The sequence below is a fragment of the Lepus europaeus genome, chromosome 2 (genome assembly GCF_033115175.1).
Source record: "Lepus europaeus isolate LE1 chromosome 2, mLepTim1.pri, whole genome shotgun sequence".
Taxonomy (NCBI): Eukaryota; Metazoa; Chordata; class Mammalia; order Lagomorpha; family Leporidae; genus Lepus; species Lepus europaeus.
This window is the reverse complement of record NC_084828.1, coordinates 113121172-113144057: the sequence shown is the minus strand read 5'-3', so window position 1 is coordinate 113144057 and position 22886 is coordinate 113121172. Positions and strand designations below refer to the sequence as shown.

At 39.7% G+C, this 22886-nt stretch overlaps 1 protein-coding gene across 1 annotated transcript in view; it reads right to left on the bottom strand.

Annotated features, from left to right (window-relative positions):
- Positions 1-1823: 1823 nt before the first annotated feature.
- The window catches only part of WDR49 (WD repeat domain 49), a 153062-nt gene continuing 131999 nt past the window's right edge, over positions 1824-22886 (bottom strand). Inside the window, exon 18 of the mRNA XM_062181624.1 lies at positions 1824-1942. Within this exon, the coding sequence (XP_062037608.1) occupies positions 1824-1942 (119 nt within the window). The remainder of the gene's footprint in view (positions 1943-22886) is intronic.

The following is a 22886-nucleotide window of genomic DNA, read 5'->3' as shown; positions in this document are numbered from 1 at the left end:
CCTATATATGAGGATACTTAAAAAATATATGATAAATTAAAAGATAAATTAATATTGATTTAAAATGTTTTTAAATCCATACACTGTCTTTTCATATTGCACATTTTTCACAATGTCAATTACATAATTGTAATAGCATGTGTTACAAAATTACAAAAATTCTTCTTAAAATACAAATATCTGGGAGGAGTGTGTATAACTTAACAGTTAAGATGCCAGTTAAGAAGCCTGCAACCCAAATCAGAATACCCAGGATTGGTTCTCAGCTCAGGCTCCTGATTCCAGCTTCCTGCTACTTCTGACTCTAGGAGCCAGCTGTTACAACCCAAGTCAATGGGTTCCTGCCACTGATGTGAGAAGCTTCTATTGAATTTCCAGCTCCCAGTCCAGTCACAACCATTATGGGAATTTGGGGAGTGAGCCAAAGGATGAGCTTGCCCTCTTGCCCACTCTCTCCCTGTTTCTCACACTCTCTCTTTGTCTCTCTGCCTCTCAAATAATAGAATAAACACAAATTTTTTGAAAGGACTCTTTGAAATATAAATATATAGCAAAAAAAATCATATAAATCAATTTTGCTTCATTCTACAGGACACAAAAAAAGCAGAATAAAGTATTAGTTGCCTGGAGTAGGATGATATGTTTAAAGAAAAATAGGTCCAAAAGGAGGCAGTAGTTTCACAACCAAGCATTTCCTATTTGACCTTCTACAAATGAGTGTTGAGTTTCCTTCAAAGTTATTATCTCTTTGATTGTGTTGTACCACTCAATTTTAAAGTATGGAATAACAAAGTCTAGAAGTGGAACATAAGTAGTAATTTCCCAATGAATATGAATGAGATTTTTAAAATTCATTGAAATTTGGATTAAAAGGTAAGTTTACTGTGATGCAGTCTTTTTTGCAGTCTGTACCTAGTTTTTCATAACATGCATTGTCCATGCACTTGTTGAAGTCCCCTTGTACCTAGAAAAAATGGATATGAGTCAACAAGAAGTAACAGGAGAAGCTGCTATTGACAAGGTCTAAATAATTATCAGAATCTTTTTTTTTAAATAACTATCAAGTGTAAAGAAGCAAAAATAGATATTCCGCCGGCGCCGCGGCTCACTAGGCTAATCCTCTGCCTTGCGGCGCCGGCACACGGGGTTCTCGTCCCGGTCAGGGCACCGATCCTGTCCCGGTTGCCCCTCTTCCAGGCCAGCTCTCTGCTGTGGCCAGGGAGTGCAGTGGAGGATGGCCCAAGTCCTTGGGCCCTGCACCCCATGGGAGACCAGGATAAGCACCTGGCTCCTGCCATCGGATCGGCGCGGTGCGCTGGCCGCAGCGCGCCTACCGTGGCGGCCATTGGAGGGTGAACCAATGGCAAAAGGAAGACCTTTCTCTCTGTCTCTCTCTCACTGTCCACTCTGCCTGTCAAAAATAAAAATATATATATATATATTCCAATGTGTAGGCATTCACAGTACTCTTTTAATATATTTCAATGCAAGTTTTACAATGAAAAATGACCAAAAATGTTTCTCTACGGAAACAATCAGAAAGACAACTGGCTTGAACAATTTGTTGTGGAATTATAATTATTTTATAAAAACACCTGATACTAGAAAATGCTTCTTGCTTTTCTGTCTTCTTTTGTCCAACTTTTCTTTCATTAATAATACAGGGAAAGTGGAGGGGATAGATAAAGGCAGGACCAAAGCATCATCTGAATTTGAAACTTAAGAAGCTCAAATACAAAGTAAAAGGACAAAATTCTAGATTTTTCCTGTATTTTATAAATGTACATTATATTACAATGAATTTTTTCAATTAAAATTGCTTCTTATTTCTTTTTTATCTTCATTTCACAACTTGTTTCCTGACATAATTGCTTGGCTCTTCTTTCACGATCCAGGATGCCTTTGGGGAACAGGTTTTTCTCATCAAATACAGCTTTCAAAGCTACAAAAATGAAGAAAATGACACGTAAATTATATCTGGTCAGAGACCCAGAGAAATGAAATAGTGTGAAGAAAATCCTTAAGTTTTATGTTTTCAAAAAAAAGTGGAAATGTTCTAAGTTTCTACTATTTCTTTTAATTTGCTTTAATTTAAAAGCTAGATTTTAACTGAGTTTGTTCTATCAATGCATTTATATCATGACAGAGATCCACCATTGAAGGACACAAGTTGAAAGAAAATTGCATTTTCCATTTTTGTTTTCTAATCTACTTAACAGCTATCAAGGACACATAAAAAGCCAAGAACAAATTATTCTGTATTGAAATAAGACAATTAAAATAATCAAAACACAGTTTGACTATCTGCATGACTAAACGCGTACATCTGCAATCACATCTTTATAAAATACTTTGATCTCCTGGAATCTGTGGCTTTAGGAACAAACAGAGCCAAATTATCCCCATGAGTACTTATATTGTGCCGCAGTCAGAGCAAGGAGGAAATTGTGCCATGCATTCAAAAAAAAATAATTTGGGGATTTTGTGTAATTTCATCCTTTCAATGAATGCTTATTGAATGTATATATTGCACAACGCTCTGTGCTCAGGCATAATTGGAGAACAAATATGACTAAGTTACAGGCTTTCTTCCAAGTGGTAGAAAGTAGAAGCAGTATACAAATAGTGAAACCATCATGCACAATAGAATGCAGTTCTAAGAGAATACAGGCTACAAAAAGTGTGCATAAACATATGAAGAGATTATAGCAATAATAGAGGGAAGGTGAAAGGCTTTTCAAACTGAGTACTATTTGAGGTAGACCTTGAAGTCTAGATGATATTTTAACGGTGATGACAAACACAGAGGGATGGAAAGAAAGGCAAGGAGACAAGGAAACATCAGTTAGAACAAGAGAATGAAAGCATTGAGAAAAAAGCTGCTTTTGAGGTAACTCTGCACAGTTCAGTACCATTTAACAAAAATGTAAATGTTGTGAGGAAGAGTAAAATGGAATGAAGTTGGAGCTGCCATGAGGAACAATTTAAATGCACAGCCAATGAATTTGAAAAAATAAAAGGAAACAGGGAACAGCTTTCTAGTGTGATACCATCTTTATCTATTTTGGGTTAAAAAGCAATTTTTAAAAGATTTATTTTATTTGAAAGTCAGAGTTACACAGAGAGAGGAGAGGCACAGAGAGAGAAAGAGGTCTTCCATCTGCTGGTTCACTCCCCAGATGGCCGCAATGGCTGGAGCTGCGCCGACCGGAAGCCGGGAGCCAGGAGTCTCCTCCGGGTCTTCCGTGTGGGTACAGGGACCATAGGACTTGGGCCATCTTCTACTGCTTTCCCAGGCCATAGCAGAGAGCTAGACCAGAAGAGGAGCAGCTGGGACTAGAACCGGCGCCCATATGGGATGCCAGTACCTCAGGCCAGGACTTTAACCCACTGTGCCACAGCGCCGTCCCCAAAAAGCAATTTTTAGAAAGCTCTCCACTTCTAATACAAACATGATTGTATAAATCAGTATTTTTCACCTTTTCTTTCTTGAAATGGTACAAGAACAACCTGGAAATGAGGGGAAATAACTTTACAAACAAATGTTACTTTTTTCAAAAAAACATGTAATCTGCAGCCCAAAACTTATGAAGACGAGGGCACCAAGCAACTGAGACAAAGTTTCCAGTATGCAGACTGTGAGAGTGCCAGCAGGAGATCTCCAAAAAGCTGGTAAAAGTTGCTCACTGATGGAGAGCGGCTTACCTTGCAGGATCATACAACATCCCTCAGTATCCACACCTGTCAAGCAGAGCTCAACACATCTGGGCCTAGAAGCTTAGATTCTAGCTTCTCCTTGTTTGGTTTGGAGAAACAGAAGAGGCTATCTAAAGTTTAACATAGAAGTCTTTTTTTTTTTTTTTTTAATTTTTTGCTAAAAGTAGTCTTGGAGGCACCTAGATCCCACATCCCAAACTCTCACTCTGGGACCTTCTGCATATTTCAAGTGTTAGAAAATACAATACATTAAAGTTAATTAATTAAATAAAAGAATTGTAAAAACTAGCATAGTGTGGACACAAAGGTATTATAAGGTAAAACCTAAAGCGAATCAAATGGAAAAAGAGCAGTAATAATAATTAATGCATGGGCGACCAGCAGAAAAATGTAGTTTTTGCACAGGTAAATACTGTTACCAGCATCCTGACAAAAGTTCAACTTAAAACTTTAAAGAAGCAATCACTTCTACAAAGGAAGATTGCAGAAGTGAGAGAACTCAGAGAAGAGATCACACAGGGGCAGTGATAGAATGTGAGCTGGCAAAACATGAAAAATGTCAAGAGGGAGACTATCTTGTGAGAAATATCAAGGATAGAAATGAGAAATACAAATAAAACAGAATGCTAAAAGCAGAATGTGTTACAGAGAAAAGTGATAGGTATTTGAGATAGGCAAAAAGTGGATCCACAAACATAACTGGAGGAATCCTTAAGAAAGAAAACTAGGGGCCCATTGTTATGACACAGAGGGTTAAGCCACTGCTTATGTTTCCAGAAATCCATTTCAAAGTGCCAGTTTGCATGCTAGTCAATCCAGCTTCTTATTAATGTGCCTGGGAAGGCAGTGGAAGAGGACCGATATCGAGGTCCAGGTTCCTGGCTTCTACCTGGCCCAGCCCTGGCTGTTGCAGCCAGCTGGGGAGAAAATTAATGGATCAAAGATATCCATCTATCATTTCTCTCTCTCTCTCTCTCTCTCTCTCTCTCTCTCTCTCTCTCTCTCTCTTCTTTCTCTGCCTTTCAAAGAAAAACAAATCTTTCAGAGAAAGAAAGGGCAGGGGAGATGAGAGAGGAAAGGAAAGAAGGGAGGTTGAAAGGAAGAAAGAAAACAACCAAATTCTAACAATTAAAAACATCATTTCATATAATTTTTCTCAAATAAAATACAGCTTGATTTTTATACTCAAAAAACACATTGTGTGCCAGAAGTAATTCATTCATATTTGAAACCAAGTCACATTCTAGTGAAGTGATTAGTCTTGAAAGATAAAGAGAATCCTGTGGCAGCCAGACAAAATGAACAAGTCACTTAAAAGAAGAAAAATATCTATCTTGCAGTAGAAGATTTCATAGGAATGATCAATACCAAAATCCAGTAGCACAAAACCTACAAGATAATCATGGAAAGAATGTGTGAGCTAAGAATTATATATATACACACACACACACATATACATACTCATATATACAAATACATATATATAAACACATAAAACTCCAAATTGTCTTTCAAATTTCCAAACTATAAATAGTTTCAACATCCAGAGAATTAAGGGAGTATTGTTCCCAAGAATTCTTTTTGGGAAAATTGCTAAAAGTGAACATCACATGCCTGACAATTTAGAAATGAAACAATTAACAAAAACTGTTAAAGTAAGGGAGAAAGAAGCCACATTCATGATAAATCAGGGACAAAGACTATCACTTACAGCCGACAAGTCAAGTAATAGCAAACTCAACAAAATAAAAGTAGGCAGAAAGGAAGATTCTATTGTTGAATAAAATTATCTGTAGAAGACAGAAAGCAAAATAACGAAATATGCTCATTCTATCATCACTCACCATGATCTAATATTCCTTGTCTCTTTTTTAAGATTTACTTTATATTTGAAAGTAGAGTGACAAATAGAAAGGGAGAGAGAGATATATCTCATCTGTTGATTCACTCCACAAATGGTCAACACAGCCAGGGCTAGGCAAGACAGAAGCCAGGAGTTAGGAATTACATCCATGTCTCCCAAGTTTGTTCAGGGGATCAAGTACTTGGATATTGTCTGCTGCCATCTGAGGTGCATTAAATGGTGACTTAACCTGTTGTGTTGTACCTGAGCGAGTGCAAACAAAGGAGCTCCACACATTGATAAAATTTGATGGTCCTTTATTGCCAGTGGTGGAGAGTGGGCTCATGCCCTAAAGAACTCTCGTCCCTGAAGCCCAAAGCAACAAGATTTATAAAGGCAAAAACCACAAAATCTGGAGGGGAATTCATGCTTGCTAGGAACAGGGGCGAATACATGGTTACTGGGGTCAAGCTGACCTAAAATCTATGTGAAACTAGTATCAATTATAATCTTGGCAATACCAGTTACAGTCTTAACAATTCCAATTATAATCTTGACATTAATCCAGGTATTGGTTTTAATCATATGTAGGACATAGACAAATTACATTTTTATCATTAACCTAGGTGCAGCCTATCCACTTCCAAGCTTGAGCGATCATGCTAGGGGGTATGTATACTCTGCCAAGTGTGATGTAGTGGACTGCTATTGTTCAACTGTTTTAGATCATAGTTTCAGACCAGAGTCTCACAGTGTGAGGGGGCACCTTCCCAGAATGGAGTCTCAATTGCTCCAAAATGGAGTCCCTACTGTCACGGTGTTACTTCAGCTGCACCACAATGCTGGGCCTATAATGATCCCTAGTTCTTAGAGAAAGAACTAGGGAAAGTGTATGAACCCATCATTGTAAAGTTAATGACTAGAATAAACATGCATATACTTCCCTCCAAATTAAAAAAAAAAAAAAACTTAAGATGCAGTGAAAACTGAAAAAATACTATAAATAATAAGTAACATAAAAGAGTCTTAGAAATGCAAAAACAAATGCAAACATATGAATATATTCAATTTCCCAGTGCTAAAAAAGGGATGTTTGGGGTCAGGCATTTGGCGCACACTTTAAGTTACTGTTTGGGATGCCTGCATCCCATAGCAGTGCCTGGTTCCAGTCCTGGCTCTTCAGCTTCTGACCCAACTTCCAAGTTATGCACACTCTGTGAGTTAGCAGCAATATGGCCCGAGAACTTGGGTCCCTGCTTCCACCTGGGAAACAGGTACCGAGTTCCTAATTCTGGGCTTCAGCATGGCCCAGCTCTGGCTGTCATGAGCATTTGGGGAGTGATCCAGCAAGTGGAAGAATCCTGCCTCAATCTCTCTCTCTCTCTCTCTCTCTCTCTCTCTCTCTCACACATTCTCTGCCTTCCAAATAAAATGGAAATCAATAATTTAAAAAGATTTAAAGATGCAGTTTTTAAAAAATGGGATGTGTTTATTGGCTCAAACCAAAACCCAATACATATCTCAAATAAAATAAAGTCATTGGGAAATCATTTACAGAAGGATGTGAAAAGTATATCAGACACAAGAAATCCAAATGTAGGAGGAGTCAAATTGTAAAATCATAAATACATACAGAAACCCTAAAAGGATACACAGAACCTTGTAATAAAGGATGACAGCAACAGATGAGGGTGGGAAGTGGATAGATCATCATTTCAGGACAGAGGGCAACTTCTCACTAAATAATTTTTATATGTTCCAATAGTTGAACTCTGTGACTATGTCATTGCACAGCAATAAAACAAAAGGAATAAACTTGAGCTAGTTGTAAGCAGAGAGACATTTGCTTCATTCCAGGAGGTAGTGTGGATTTCTGTACATTAGCAGTTGATCCTGTTCCACGTGACTGCACAGAGTTCTGAGCAGCTGGACGATCTCCTGAGCTCTGCTGTGGAAGCCAGAACAGCCCCTCAGAAGAGACTAGCTGTTACTGAGGTTTCTGTCTCAGCTGGATGAGGCATCCTCAGCACAACTGAGAGGGTTTCAGGACAAGTAAGCCAATAACCTAGTGACAGACTCATGTGATGCTGCAAGGAGCAAGCTGGCTTAGTTGACTCATTTTTCTTTTAGTGAAAACACAGATAATAAATGTTCACATGCAGGGGTGGATACCTGTTTCCTGGGCCTGAAACTTAACAACTTAGGGTGCTCTCTTTAAGAAAAAACACAATACAAATACAAAATGACTCATAAAAGTGGCTATTTACTTCAAATGAGAAATTAAACATCAACAAATCACCGGAACTTTGTGGAACTGAATCCTTGTCTTCTGAGATAGATTTCTGTAAGGAAATACACCTGCAGTGCTTATGGGCGGGTGATGGCTGCTGGCAAGCTGACTTTCTCTCTAAGGGGAGAGGGGCGGGAGAGGGGAGGGTTGCGGGTGGGAGGGAGGTTTTGGGAGGGGGAAGCCATTGTAATCCATAAGCTGTACTTTGGAAACTTATATTCATTAAATGAAAGTTTTTAAAAAAAAGAAAAAAAAAATATACTCAAACTCCCAGCACCTCCTAATACTCCAATGGTCTTTGCAGACCTTTCTTTGGCTTCACAGGCAAACGCCCTTTATTTCACCGTGGCATGGGTCACTAGCCTATTGGTAAAGACATCAGTTAAAGATACTCACATCAGAGTAGTTAGGTTGAATACTTCCTTGCAGCTCCTGACTCCAGCTTCCTTCAAAGCAGACTCTTGGTGGCAGCACTAATGGAATAACTGGATCCCTGCCACCCATATGGGAGAATGAATTGAGCTTCCGGCTCCTGGTTTTGGCCTGGCCAAAATCTGGCCATGGCGAGTATTTGAGGAGTGAACTAGCAGATGGGAGCTGTCTCTCCATCTCGGCTTATCAAATAAATAAATAAAATAAAATAAAAGATGTCGTTAACATAGCCCCTGCTAAATCTATAATGGTAATCAATTCCTCTTACTATTCATAGTAGCAACATCTGCTGGGTTAATGGCATAATGTTCTCATATTATCATGTGAGTGGTTCTGCATGGAATATAATGCATGTAGGAAATGATTAACAATTTATCTAATTTGTTTAAGATCATAAAAGAATGTCTTCAACTTTGCTATGATGACTTCTTTCTTGATGTTAATTTGCTAGGCTAGTGTCTCCAGTTATTCAAGTAATCTTATCTAGGTATGGTTTGGAAGGAATTTTGCAGATGTAATGAAAGTCCATAGTCAATGGACTTTAGGTAAAAGAGATTATGCTAGGTAACCTGAATGAGCCAGACTTAACCATTTGGGAGGCCTTAAAAGCAGAGCTGAAGCTTCCCAGAGGCAGAGAAGAAATGCTATCACAGGACAATAACTTCTGTCTGTGCCTAGACTGCCCAGATATTTTCTTTCTGATTTAGCCATGCACACTTTGGACTTGCTCAGCCAGGGCCTACAATCTCATAAACTCTTTTTTTTTTTTTTTTTTTTTGACAGGCAGAGTGGATAGTGAGAGAGAGAGACAGAGAGAAAGGTCTTCCTTTTTGCCGTTGGTTCACCCTCCAATGGCCGCTGCGGCCGGCGCATCTCGCTGATCCGAAGCCAGGAGCCAGGTGCTTCTCCTGGTCTCCCATGCAGGTGCAGGGCCCAAGGACTTGGGCCATCCTGCACTGCCTTCCCGGGCCATAGTAGAGAGCTGGCCTGGAAGAGGGGCAACCGGGACAGAATCTGGTGCCCCAACCGGGACTTGAACCCGGTGTGCCGGCGCCGCAAGGCGGAGGATTAGCCTGTTAAGCCACGGCGCCGGCCTTCATAAACTCATTTTTAATAATAAATCACATATAGGCCCTACAGGTTCTGCTTCCCTGGTTCAATCCTGATTGATACTCTTGCCATTTAGTATGTTGTTCACCACAGAATGAGTTCAAGGGTGATGTTCTCATGGGACAAACAGACTGACTCTTTCAAGTACTGATAGTCTGTGGCTGGACCCCATTAGCTAGCCTTTGTAAAGAAAATCTGTGATTACTGAAATACACAGCTAAAGGGCAGAGGTTTGGCCTAGTGATTAAATGGCCCACATCCCATATTCCAGGAGTATCTATTTTCCAGTATCCTGCTCTGGCTTCTGACTCCAGCTTTCTGCTCATGTAGACCCTGGGAGGCAGGAGTGATGACTCAGGCGACTGGGTCCCTGACATTTGTATAAAAGATGTGCATTTGGGTCTCAGCCCCAAGCCTTCTCTATCCCCGACACCCATTGTTGCTGGCATCTGGGGATGGGATCTCTCTCTCTCTCTCTCTCTCTCTCTCTCTCTCTCTCTTTCTCTTTCTCTTTCTCTTTCTTTCTCTCCCCAATCCATAATTTAAAACAAACAAAAAACTTATCTTTAAGCACCCTTAAGTTCCCACAAAGCAGTTGCATAGGAACTTCAAGCCTACAAATTCTTGCCTTCCAGGGCACACAACTTACTTAGAATCTCAGAACTTCAGGGTGTTTGAAAAGCTTGGCAAGAGCCATTGTATAGGAGCCGGCACTCTGGCACACTCCACCTAAGGCACCAGCATCCCATATGGGTGCTGGTTCTAATCCCAGCTGCTCCTCTTCCAATCCAGCTCTTTGTTTATGGCCTGGGAAAACAGTAGAAGATGACCCAAGTGCTTGGCACCCTGCACCTGCAAGGGAAACCAGGAAGAAGCACCTGGCTCCTGGCTTCAAATCTGCACAGCTCCAGCTGTTGCGGTCATCTGGGGAGTGAACCAACAGAAGGAAGACCTTTCTCTGTCTCTCCCTCTCACTGTCTGTAACTCTACCTCTCAAATAAATAAATAACTTTTTTTTAACAAAAAAAGAGCCACTGTATAGGGATTCATAGAGTCGCATCATTTTTTAAAGACATTCCTTTGTACTTAACATAAACAAAATTCCCTTCCCAGGCAATTTGTTTCCACATATTGTAGCCTCTGATCTTCAGAAATTTCACCTTGTACCAGTCTCCTCATTCCATCCTAACAACAGTGATCTTTTTTCTGTCCTTGTCCCACATCCATGCCTTTACACTTCTGTTCACTGTGCATGGAATATTGTGCCCCCAAATCTTTGTGGGACTTTATCTTTCAGGATTCAGCTTAAAAGTTGGAGAGAACTTCATGGACAAATCATTCCCTACTACATGATCTTGCTTTAGTTTATTTGTACTGTTATTAACATCATTATCTAAACTTGCCTATTTTATTTATTTCCTGATTCATTACCTATCCTTCCCCTTAGAAAGTGAGGTTAGCAGCAGGCAAACCTTGTCTGCCCTTATACCTCGGTCCCTGGCATTGTGTCTGGCTAATGGAAAGGGATTCAACAAACATATTTACAGAATTAATGAGAGCCAAAAATGAGTTTAAGTACCTATACGAATATCAGACAAAACACTTTAGGTGCTGGTGTTATACTGCATGTTAAGTGCTACCATGAGCCCTGGTTCAAGTCCCAGCTACTCCACTGTCCTATACAGCTCCCTGCTAATGTGCATGGGAAAGCAGAAGAAGATGGTGCAAGTACTTGACCACATGAAAGACCTAGATGGAGTCCCTGCATCCGGTTTCAGTCCTAGCTATTGCAGCCACTTGAGGAGTGACTCAGAAGAAGATCTTTTTCTACGGTTCCTCCTCTGTCTCTGTCACTCTGCCTTTCAAATAAGTAAATAAATAAATAGATTCTTATAAATTTATAAATTTTTAATAAAGTAATAAAACACTTTGAATCAAAAACTGTAAAAAGAGACAAATAATGGAATTATATATTGACAAGAGGACTGATTCAGCAGAAAATACAATAATCACAAACATAGTTGCACCAGGGCTGTCATTGTGGCATGGCAGGTTAAACCACTACCTGTAAAACCAGCAACCCATACAGGAACCACTTCAAGTCCCAACTGCTCCACTTCCAATCCAGCTCCTGTGCTTGGGCCCCTGTACCCATGTGGGAGACCCTGATGAAGCTCCTGGCTCTTAGTTTATTTTGGCCCAGCCCAGTAGCCATTTGGAGAGTGGACCAGCAGATTGATGATTCTCTCTCTCTCTCTCTCTCTCTCTCTCTCTCTCTCTCCCCTTTCTGTAACTCTGCCTTTTAAATAAGTAAAATAAATCATATATATATATACATATATATATATATGTATGATTTAGTACTGCTTGTTATAGTCCTGTTGTTGCAGGATACAATGGGGTTGTTACCCAAATCTCCCAGGGTAGGAGCTAAGTATTGGCCATGGTGGTAGCCTCCTGTCTGCAGTAGAGCAATGCAGTTAGAACACTTTAGGTACTGCAAGTGCAAGTTACTCAAAAGATATTATACTAACATCAATAGTCTCAGCTTACAAGGCACAAATGGAAGTTCCTTGTAAGTGTGTGTGTGTGTATGTGTGTGTGTATAAAACAAGACAAGAAAGATATATAAAGTGAATACCATTAGGCCTAAAGGGAGAGATAGACTTCAATACAGTAATGGTGGAGGAATTTAACATCCCAGTGTCATCAATAGACAGATCATCCAACAGAAAATGATCAAAGATACATCAGAGTTGAATCATACTACTGAACAAATGTACCTCGCAGACATTTACTAATCATTTCATCCAACAGTTACAGAATACACACTATTCACATCAGCCCATGGAACATTTTCTAGTAGAGAACATATATTGGGCCACAAACCAAGTCTCAGTGAATTTAAAAAGATTAAATCATAGCTTGTATCTTCTCAGACCACAAAGGAATAAAGCAAGACAAAAAAAAAAAAAAGAGCACTAGAAAACTGACAAATACATGGAAATTAAACATGACACTTGAATGATCAATGGATCAGGGAAAAAATTTTAAAATGAAAAAATTTCTCTTGAAACAAATTAAAATGTAACAAATCAAAATCTGTGTGATACAGCAAAAGCAATATTAAGAGGAGAATCTATAGCAGTAAGTGCTTATATTAACAAAATAGAAAAATCTTAAATGATCTAAGGATGCATCTCAAAGGCCTAGAAAAGCAAGAAGAAATCAAACTCAAAATTAGCTGGCAGTGGAGTTCCAAAGTGTCTGAATAGTGAGAATCCTCACTGACCTCAGCTGCAGAAAGATAACAGAAAAGCAGGAAGGGGCTGGCATAGTAGGTTAAGCTGCCACCTGCAATGCAGGCATTCCATATGGGTGCTGGTTCAACTCCTGGCTGCTCCATTTCTGATCCAGCTCCCTGCTAATGTTACTGGGAAAGCAAAAATCAGTGGAAGATAGTGCAAGTGCCTGGGCCCCTGCACCCATATGAGAGAACTGATAGAAGCTCCTGGCTTCAGCCTGGCCCAACCCTGGCTGTTGTAGCCATTTGGGGAGTGAACCAGCAGATGAATGATTCTCTCTCTCTCTCTCTCCTCTCTCTCTCTCCCTCTTTCTCTAGGTCTGCTTTTTAAATGGATAAATATTTTTTTAAAAAAAGGTCTACATTCCAGGGGACTGATTGAAAGATGTTTTCAGTGGAGAAATTGAAAATAGAAGAGACTCCATGAGACAGTGAAGGAAGAGGAGACACCGCCATGGCTGCCTGTGCCACCAGACACTGTGCATCTAGGCAGCCTGCAGCCTGCAGCCAGCAGGGAATTGCCACCTTCCCAAGAAAAGATGGGGAAAAGTTGTGACAGCATCCCACCCCTGGCAGCTTTAACTGAGAGATAATTCTACTGAACCCCACTGAATTCAAGCCCAGCCTGGGAATCAGACAGGAGTCTGAATGACAACTTTTCTACAAAGGGGGAAACCACATTGCCTCCCCCCTCGCAAAGCACCAGACTCAATTTTCTGTGGTAATTCACTGTGGAACTCTGTTCTGACTCAGGGACAACTAGCATTCCTGCTGTTACCAGAAGTGATCAAAGCCAGAGACAGGGCAATTTACAGGGCAGAGAACAGACCCCCTGCATCCTACAAGTGTTGCAATTCGGGGCATAAGCCTTGGTGTTCTGTTTTCTCACTATGCATGAGCCAGAGGTCTTAGGTTCAGTTTCTTGGGGTTAACACCAACAGCAGCCATAACATATCTGGACCTGACCTGAGGAAACCCTCTGCATATCCTAGCTCGGCAACCTAGGCAACCCTAGGCTAAGCCCCACATTGCCCTTGCATGTTGCATGAAAACTGGGGCACTTCCATATGTGCCTTTTCAGCTGAGACTATTGATGTTGATATAACAATCTTTGGAGTAACTTGCACTCACTTGCAGTACCTAAAGTGTTCTAACTGCATCCTTCTACTGCAGGCCAGAGGCTACCACCATGGCCAATATTAGGCTCCTACCCTTGAAGATAGGTAACAACCCCACTATATCCTGCAACAACAGGACTATAACAATCAGTATTAATTTCCTTCCCCCCTTCCCCGAATCTACCCAATGTGGAATTTCCCAATATGGAAGAAACTACCTTCATTCCACCTCTCCAGATCCACACCTGCTGATGCAAAATCTCCTATATAACTTGTAGTGACACTGTAGGGGACCGGAGCAGGGTTTAGTGCACATCCCACAGGTCTGTGACTAGGACTTTTGATGTTATAAGTAACAGTTGCACTCTCTTAGCAAAATATGGAAAAGATCCCATCCACATCACACAGTTCTAGAGCATCAGCTATTGGTGCCATGAGCCCCCGGATCACTCAGGCTTGCCCATGGGACAAGCCTGCTTTGTGTCTCACAGCACCAAGAACAAGGCCCTGACTATCAGAGTCCCTAATATAACGATGCCCAACTCTCTGAGGACTGAAGATACATAGCCTAGGAAGTCCACATTCACCTCAAAGTCATGCTTCTATACCTACAAACTGCTGCAGACCACAGACTACTAGGTCACTTATAGACTCAGCTGGTATTGATTAAAGCAAAAGAAATCACTCAAAGGTTAGACTTCTGGGTTCACATAGAATCAAAGACAAAGCAAAAAGTCAAGTGATAGCCTGCATTCCATCAAAACAATGAACATTTAAAATAAAACAGATTCTTTAGATAAAAAGTTACTACTACAAAAGACACTCAGATGTCAGTATAGAGAAACAAGAAACATGAAGAAGCAAGGTAGCATGACAACTCCAAAAGAATACACTAGTTCTCCAAAAATAAATTCTGATATGAAGGAAATTCATGGAATTTCAGAAATAAAATTCAAAATAATGAGTTTAAGGAAACTGAATCTGATGCAAGAGAACAGATAGACAGCTGAAAGAAATGAGGAAAACAATATGTGACATGAGTGAAAAATTCACTAGGGAGATAAAGACAATTATAATGGACCAAACAGAAATTTTTGACATGGAAATTTCAATAAATGACATAAATATGTCACTAAGAGCTTCAACAGCAGAATAGACCAAGTGGAGGAAAGAATTTCTAATCTGGAAAATAAGATTTTTGAAATAACCCAGACAAAAATAAAAATGAAGAAAGTTTTTATATGAAATATGGGTTATCATTAAGCAATCAAGTATTCAAATTATAGGGATTCCTGAAGGAGAAGAGAAGTAAAAGGGTGTTGGAAACCTACTAAATAAAATAATGGTTGAAAACTTCCCCAGTCTTGAGATAGACATGAACATCCAGATACGTGGATCTCCAAGTAACTCCAGCACACTCAACCAGAAAGGATCTTCTCCAAGGCAAATTGTAGTCAAATTGTCAAAAGTTAAGGACAAGGAGAGAACCCTAAAGACAGTAAGCGAAAAGTGTCAAACCACATATTAAGGAAAATCAGTTAGATTAACATGTTTCTGCATGACCAAAGCTTATTGAGGAAATTATAAAGGAAATAAAAAACTTTATTGAAATAGATGAACATGGAAACACAAGATATCAAAATCTACAAGATAAGCAAAAACAGTATTAAGAGGGATGTTTAAAACATTAAGTAGTTACATTAAAATAACAGAAAAGTGATTTAATTATGCATCTTGAGGACTTAGAAAAACAACAACTAATCAAAGGCATCAGAATTAGAAAGACAGAAGTCAAAATATCCATGTGTGCAGATAACATGGTATGCGTATGGTAAAACATAAATACTCTGCCAAAAAGCTGTTAGAACAGATAAAGCAACTCAGTAAAGTTAAAGGTTACAAAATCAACACACAAAAAATAATATCATTTTTATATATCATGATTTCAGTGAAAGAGAAATAAAGAAAGATATTCCATTTACAGTAGATACAAAAATCAAATATTTAGGAATAAAATTAACTAAAGAAGTGATAAATATCTACAAAAAATTACAAAACACTGATTAAAAAAAGTCACCAAGGACACACGCACAAAAATCGAAAGATATTCCTTGCTCATGGAATGGAAGAATTAATATTGTTAAAACATCCATACTACCTAAAGCAATCTGCAGATTCATTGCAACTCTGATCAAGTATTAATGACATTCTTTACAAAACTCGTAAACACAATTCTAAATCTCATACAAATTCACAGACCCAGAATAGCCAAAGCAATCCTGGGTGGGGTGGGTGGAGTGGTGGTGGTAGAAATCAAGCTGGAGGTATCACAATATTTGTTTTCAAAACATACTACAAAGCAATAGTAATTAAAACAGCATAGTACTGACAAAAACTGACACATGGATCAATGGAACAGAATAGTAAGCCCTGAAATTAATCCATGTACTTACAGCTAACTGATTTTTGACAAAAATGCCCAGAATATACACTGAAGAAAGTGTAGCCTTTTAAATGAATGGTGCTGGTGAAACCGGCACTATATATGTAAAAGAATGAAATTAGATTCTTACTTCTCACCATTTACAAAAGTCAACTCAAGATGGATCAAAGACCTATGTAAGACCTGAAGCTATGAAACTGTTAGAGGAAAACAATGGAAAAACTTTAAAACATTGGTGTAGGTTATGAGTTCTTGGCTAAGAACCCAAAAGCACAGGCAACAAAAGCAAAGCAAAGGGCCTGTGCTGCGGCTCACTAGGCTAATCCTCTGCCTGTGGCGCCGGCACCGCAGGTTCTAGTCCCGGTTAGAGCGCCAGATTCTGTCCCGGTTGCTCCTCTTCCAGTCCAACTCTCTGCTGTGGCCAGGGAAGGCAGTGGAGGATGGCCCAAGTCCTTGGGCCCTGCACCCACATGGGAGACCAGGAGGAAGCACCTGGCTCCTGGCTTTGGATCGGTGCAGTGCCGGCCATAGCAGCCATTTGGGTGGTGAACCAACGGAAGGAAGACCTTTCTCTCTGTCTCTCTGTCTCTCTCTCTCTCTCTCTCTCTCACTGTCCACTCTGCCTGTCAAAAAAAGAAAAGCAAAACATAACAAACTCAAAAAGATCATATCAAACTCAAAAGTTTCTGTGCAGCAAATGAAACAATCAATAGAATGAAAAGACATCTGACAGAACAGGAGGCAACAAGCTACTTATCTGACAAAGGATTAATATCTAGAATATACCAACAACTCAAAAACATCAACACTAAAAGAAACAACCAATGCAGTTAAGAAATGGGAAAAGTACCTGAACAGATAATTCTCAAAAAATAAATGTGAATAATCAACAAATATATGAAAAATGCCCAAAATCACTAGCAATCAGGGAAATGTAAGTAAAAACCACAATGAGATAGCACCTCACCACCACCACCACCACCACCACCACCCCCTCCCCGCTTAGAGTGGCTATTATCAAAGTCAGGGAGTAACAAATGCTAACCAGGATATAAAGAAAGGGGAACTTTCACTCACTGCTAGGGGGAATGTAATTTAGTACAGCAAATGTGGAAAACACTATAAAGTTTCTTTGAGGGCCACCGGTTCATGTCCTAGCTGCTCCTCTTCCGATCCAGCTCTCTGCTAGGGCCTAGGAAAAAAGTAGAAGATGGCTCAAGTCCTTGGGCACTTGCACCCATGTGGGAGACCCTGATGAAGCTCCTGGCTCCTGGCTTCGGATTGGTGCAGCTCCAGCCATTGTGGCCATCTGGGGAGTGAACCAGAGGGTCGAAGACCTCTCTCTTTCTCTTTCTCTCTCTCTCTCTCTCTCTCTCTCTTTCTCTCTCTCTCTCTGCCTCTCTGCCTCTCCTTCTCTCTGTGTGTAACTCTGGTTTCCAAGTAAATAAATAAATCTTTTAAAAAAAGTTTCTTTGAAAATGAAAAAGTGAATTCCTATATGACTGAGCAATCCCACTACTGAGTATATGCCCAAAAGACATGAACCAGTTGTATCAAAGAGATACCTGCTCCACGATGTTTAGAGAAACACTGTTCACAATAGCTAAAATATGGAGTCAATCAAGCTGCCCATCATCAGATGACAGGATACAGAAAATGTGATATATACACACAGCACATTACCATTCAGCTATAAAAAAATGAAATCTATCCTTTGCAGAAAAATAGAGGGAACTGGAGGATATCGTAGTGCATGAAATAAACCAAATAGAGGAAGTCAAATACTGTATATTCTTCCTCATCTGTGGGAGCTTAAAAAACACAACCTCAGTATGTGGATTTCTAGAAACTGGAAGAGTTGGGAGGGATAGGAGTTTGGCTAAAAATTAAGGGAAGCTGCATGCACTGCACTAAGTGTAACAAATATACTGATATGAGATGTTGATAATATGGAAAGAAGTGTGTGGGAAACTCTTTGTTTTACTATCTTATATATTTACAACTATAAATATATTTGTTAGATAATCAATTACTGAATGTTACTCATTCCTTACACTGTGGAATCCCTGCATTCCAGAGACCTTGGGCTCTATTTTAATGATAGGAATGCGACTCTCCATATAATCCACATATCCACCAATTTAACCACAGCCCAAGCTCTTAAAACTCAACATCTAATGTTAGCAATAACCACTTAAATTTGCAACTAACTACCTAGGAAAATATGACATTTATACTCTCATCACTTCATTTTACAGTTGGCTGTTCCACAAAGTTTGTTATGATGAAAATGGAAATATATTTTAAAAGTGATGAACATAAAAGATGTGGTGTTCATGAGGTCACCCAAAACATTTTCACTAAACTAAAACAATTAGTGGTTTTAACACAGAAGAGTTGATTTGTCTGTTCGCTTCTGGTCCTTCCCTTGCCCACTAATTGGCAGCCAACTATACCAGATGAAAAACAGTGGCAAAACTCACAAAGATACCTGGCAACAAGGGACTTGGCAGCTAAGTGGCTGTGTAAATAGAGCTGCAATGACCAGCTGTCTATGAGTGTACTGTGTTCTGAAATTCTCCCTAACTCACATTCTCCATCTTTCTGAGTCCTCTAGACAAGTCCCTATCTATCAGATTTTTTAAGGTTGTAAAAATTACCTGAGATTCTCATTAAAATGCAGATTGAGACCAATAGATTTGGATAGGGCCTGAGATTCCTGTCTTTCTAAGGAACTCCCTGGAAGCCATGTTATTATCCCTGCCCACATTTTGATGTAATGGTTCTAATTCCTTAATCTAATCTCTAGATCAGTATTGCTAAGCTGTCCTTCAGTTTCAGGCACCATTGAGTAGCAATCAGAAAACAAAGCAGCAGATTAATGGCAAAGAATGATGAGGATTGATCAAATTAATTTAATTGTCTTCTTCTGACTCTTAAATAATGGTTTCTGAGGGCTTTTGAACCTTGTTTAAAAATGTTTTTCATCTCCTGATGACTCAGATTTCATAGATCCCAAATTGTGTTGCATGTGGTTGGTGTGTGTTTGTGTGTGTGTGTGAGTGTGTGTGTGTGTGTGTGTGAATTTGACGATGATATGGTGTTATGCAAACAAAAATACAGAATAATAGAAAGGATTTCCAACTTGTCAAATGTCTAGAGCTTTGTGCTCCTTCTGGATCTTTATCTAAACTTTGTTAGATGAGCCATGGGTAGCAATCTCTCATTTCTTACTTACAATTAATAGATCTACCAATGTTTTCTTCCTGAATTTTAATTATCTGATCAAGGAATAATGTTTGCACAATATCAAAGATTATTTCCTCTTCCTGGCACTAGATTTAAGATTATGTTCTAAAGTAAAGATGGGCCAGACTTGATTGTACTAGCAAACCTGTACTTTAAGAGGTATAAGGAGAAATTTTGTGTTTCAATGGATAATTACATCTTGTCTCTAGCACATTCTTCCAGGTTGTCATTCTGGCTGAATTGTTTTTGAACTATTTCACCCTTATTTATAAATTGCAGGTTACTGATAGAGATGCAAACTCTGTCTTGTCTGATAGAAATTTAAGGGTTCTTTCCCCATCCTGGAAATGTCTGTTTTGGACTCAACCTGAAAATTGGACTGAAGCTGTTTCTCCGAACAAAGTGTCAACCCTTTTGAAATGTTCAATTCTTCTAGGTTTCTTCAATATCTGGTTATAGATTTTGAACTAATTTCTACAGTTTTTCTCCCTTCAACCAACATCACCAAGAACTAAAACCTGACACCCCAGATCCCTGTCCAAACGCTAGGTTGCCTCGCAACTGTCCCTTTGTCCCAGGATTTTTGGGACTCCAAACCACCACGACAAAACATATGGTTCAGAGGGTTTGGAGGACCAATGCCAACAGCATTGCCTTGAGAGACTGTTCCTGAGACCCTGCCTCACCCCATCCAGGAGGACTGAACAACCTCTGGTTAGGTCAGCCATAATGACATTCATTGATCATGAACAAAAAATGACAGTACCTGAGTCCTGTGCTCCTGAGAGGCAGAGATGGCTAAGAAATTTCCTCTACCCTTTTGCAGTCCAGAAAAGGCCAGCCACAAAAGACCTCCTGTTCTCACATATTCCAAGATAAAATCCCCTCTACCCTCCTTTCCTGATTCCCATATGACTCTGAGATGACCTCATCTATCTGCCTCTGTTAAAGCTCAGGCCACCTTCCTTTTCTTTGAGATGTTCCTCCTTAATGAATGCTCTAAGCAATCATCCCTTTAATTGTCCCACACATTTTTGTCTTTGGCAGTCAACAACAATAACAATAACAAAACACAATGTGCTGGAGGGAGTACTAATACAGCATTCTCCCTATGTTGGAAGTTTTAAAGATTTTACAGATACAATGTGAAAGAGTTCTGGGGAATTTATTGGCAAAATCTGACCCAGCATCAATTCTAAGTAGTTTCCAGGTTTTTGACTAAGGCATATCAAAGAAGGTTTTCAAGCTGTTGAGAACCCACTGGGAACAACTTGGAAGCTAAACAGAGAGTGGGAAAGATGTTTCAAGTTGAAAGGCAAAGAAAGAGAACACAAAATGACATTAAAAACCCAGTAGGTAAGACTAAAAAGACACCTGGGGATTATGAAGTGTTTGAAAACTGTCCCAAGTTCCAAAGTGATAGGTTAGTGCACTGAAAGTAAGTCCAGAAAAAAATGGTTCTCATCCTACAATTACCAAATGACCTTCGGCACACTGTGATTATGGAGATGGAGGAACATGGGTAAATGCAGTGAAAAGAGCTATGGTACACCCAGTAATAACAAACAGAAGGGAAAATGTTGGTGATTATGATTTTAAGTGTTCTTTTATAGTAGCATTTTTTAAATTTGGTAGCATTCTCCTGAAGAGGAGATGAATTTTAAGTGAAATTGTTAAAAATAGAAAATATTATACTTAAATGGTTGGTTTTAGAAATGAGCACAAGAATAGGCTGCTTAGGGAATATGATTTGCACATTTTTTGATCAGGGGAGATTGCTTCTAGATATATTTGTAGCATGGACAACTGCAACTGCATCAATCTTTTAGAGTTTTCATCTAGGCTCTATCCTTTGCTATCTATGTGAACTTAAGTTACTTAAACTCTATATGCCACAAATTTTTCATGTAGAAAGTTAGTGCAATAATTCCTGTATCATAGAGCAGTTTAGGTGATTAAGAAAATTTTATCAATAACTAACATTTTCAAAGTCTTACTGGATGCCAGTCACATGGTATCATGACTTCACATGGGTTATCTCATTGAATGCTCACAGCAACATGATGAGGATGATAAATAATTTGAAGCCATTTTTAATTACAAGGAGGCATTGAGTGTTGAAATTGATAGACCTATGGGCACAGTTAGCATGTAGTAAAGCTTTGACTTGAAAACAATCTTATACTTAAAATTTCACTTTATGCCTTCTTTGCTTCCAGGTTTTATTTCTTTTATACATGGTCCTTGCTTCCAAAGATAGCCATTGCCACCCTATAACTTGGTAGAGATATTGAATGTGATTTCAAAGACCACAAAATGTTCCAAAAGGACCAGGTGTGGAGAAAAGGGTGCACGGATACGGAGGAGATGAGAATATGCCAATTATCAGTGTCTTGCCTCCCAGCTCCAAATCCAGTCTTCAATATCTGCTGTGATAACAGGATTCAGTCCTGTAAACATTTCTCCTTTACCAGTTTGGAGCAATGTTGAGCTCTACCACTACTAGAGGGCACTAGAGGGACACTGGAGAAGAAATAGATGTCTCTTTTGAACCCAAGAGCCCAGTCCTCAGGTTACTGCACAGCAATTTCCCCAGTGCTAGGTTTCCACAGAGTGACTTCCATCCCAGACTCCTGCAATGGCTCCTACAGCTGCAGACTCTAGCAATGCAGGTATCCAGAACCAAAGCCAGCAGCCTCTCTGTGGGCAGAGTGCCACCTATGTGGCACCTCCTCATGATGCTTTTCCATAAAATTTTCAAAGGCAAGAAGAGGGCCACCTGCACAGCTCCCTGTGAACAGCCTCCCCTGCAGTCCCTTGAGGGTGAGTTCTGAGAGACAGTTCTCAGCTGAGGGTTCCCCTGTCACCAGGATGGTGGATTTCTAGCAAGATGTTGCTGCACTGACTTTGGGGTCATGCCATGCAGTATGTCATAGATGAACTCTCTCCAACAATGTCAGCATCTTGGCCCTGGGAAAGGAGAGTGGTGGGGGGAAGAGAGGATCAAAGGGTTGGAGGGTGACATCTAGAAGTAGTGGCTGCCCTGCAGATGCCCTGTTCCTTTATTCTTTAGAGTTCTATTGATCTCTTACTAGCCAATTTTCTATATTGCCCACATATTACATCCAATATAAAAAAATTGAACTTAAAGCAAATCCTAAAACATGCCATTCTTTACTTCTTCAGTTATCACTCTTTTTTTTCCTGTTAAAGTAAGGTACTTGGGAAAATGTGGATTTTTTTCCTGGTAGAAGTCCCATAGATACCTCCACCATAGCAGGTCTGAAAACCTACCTTACTTCCTAACTGTTACCCATTCTTGTCCTGTATTTCCTTACTCAGTGATAATCTCTTCTTTGGCATGGTTATCCAAGCTAGAA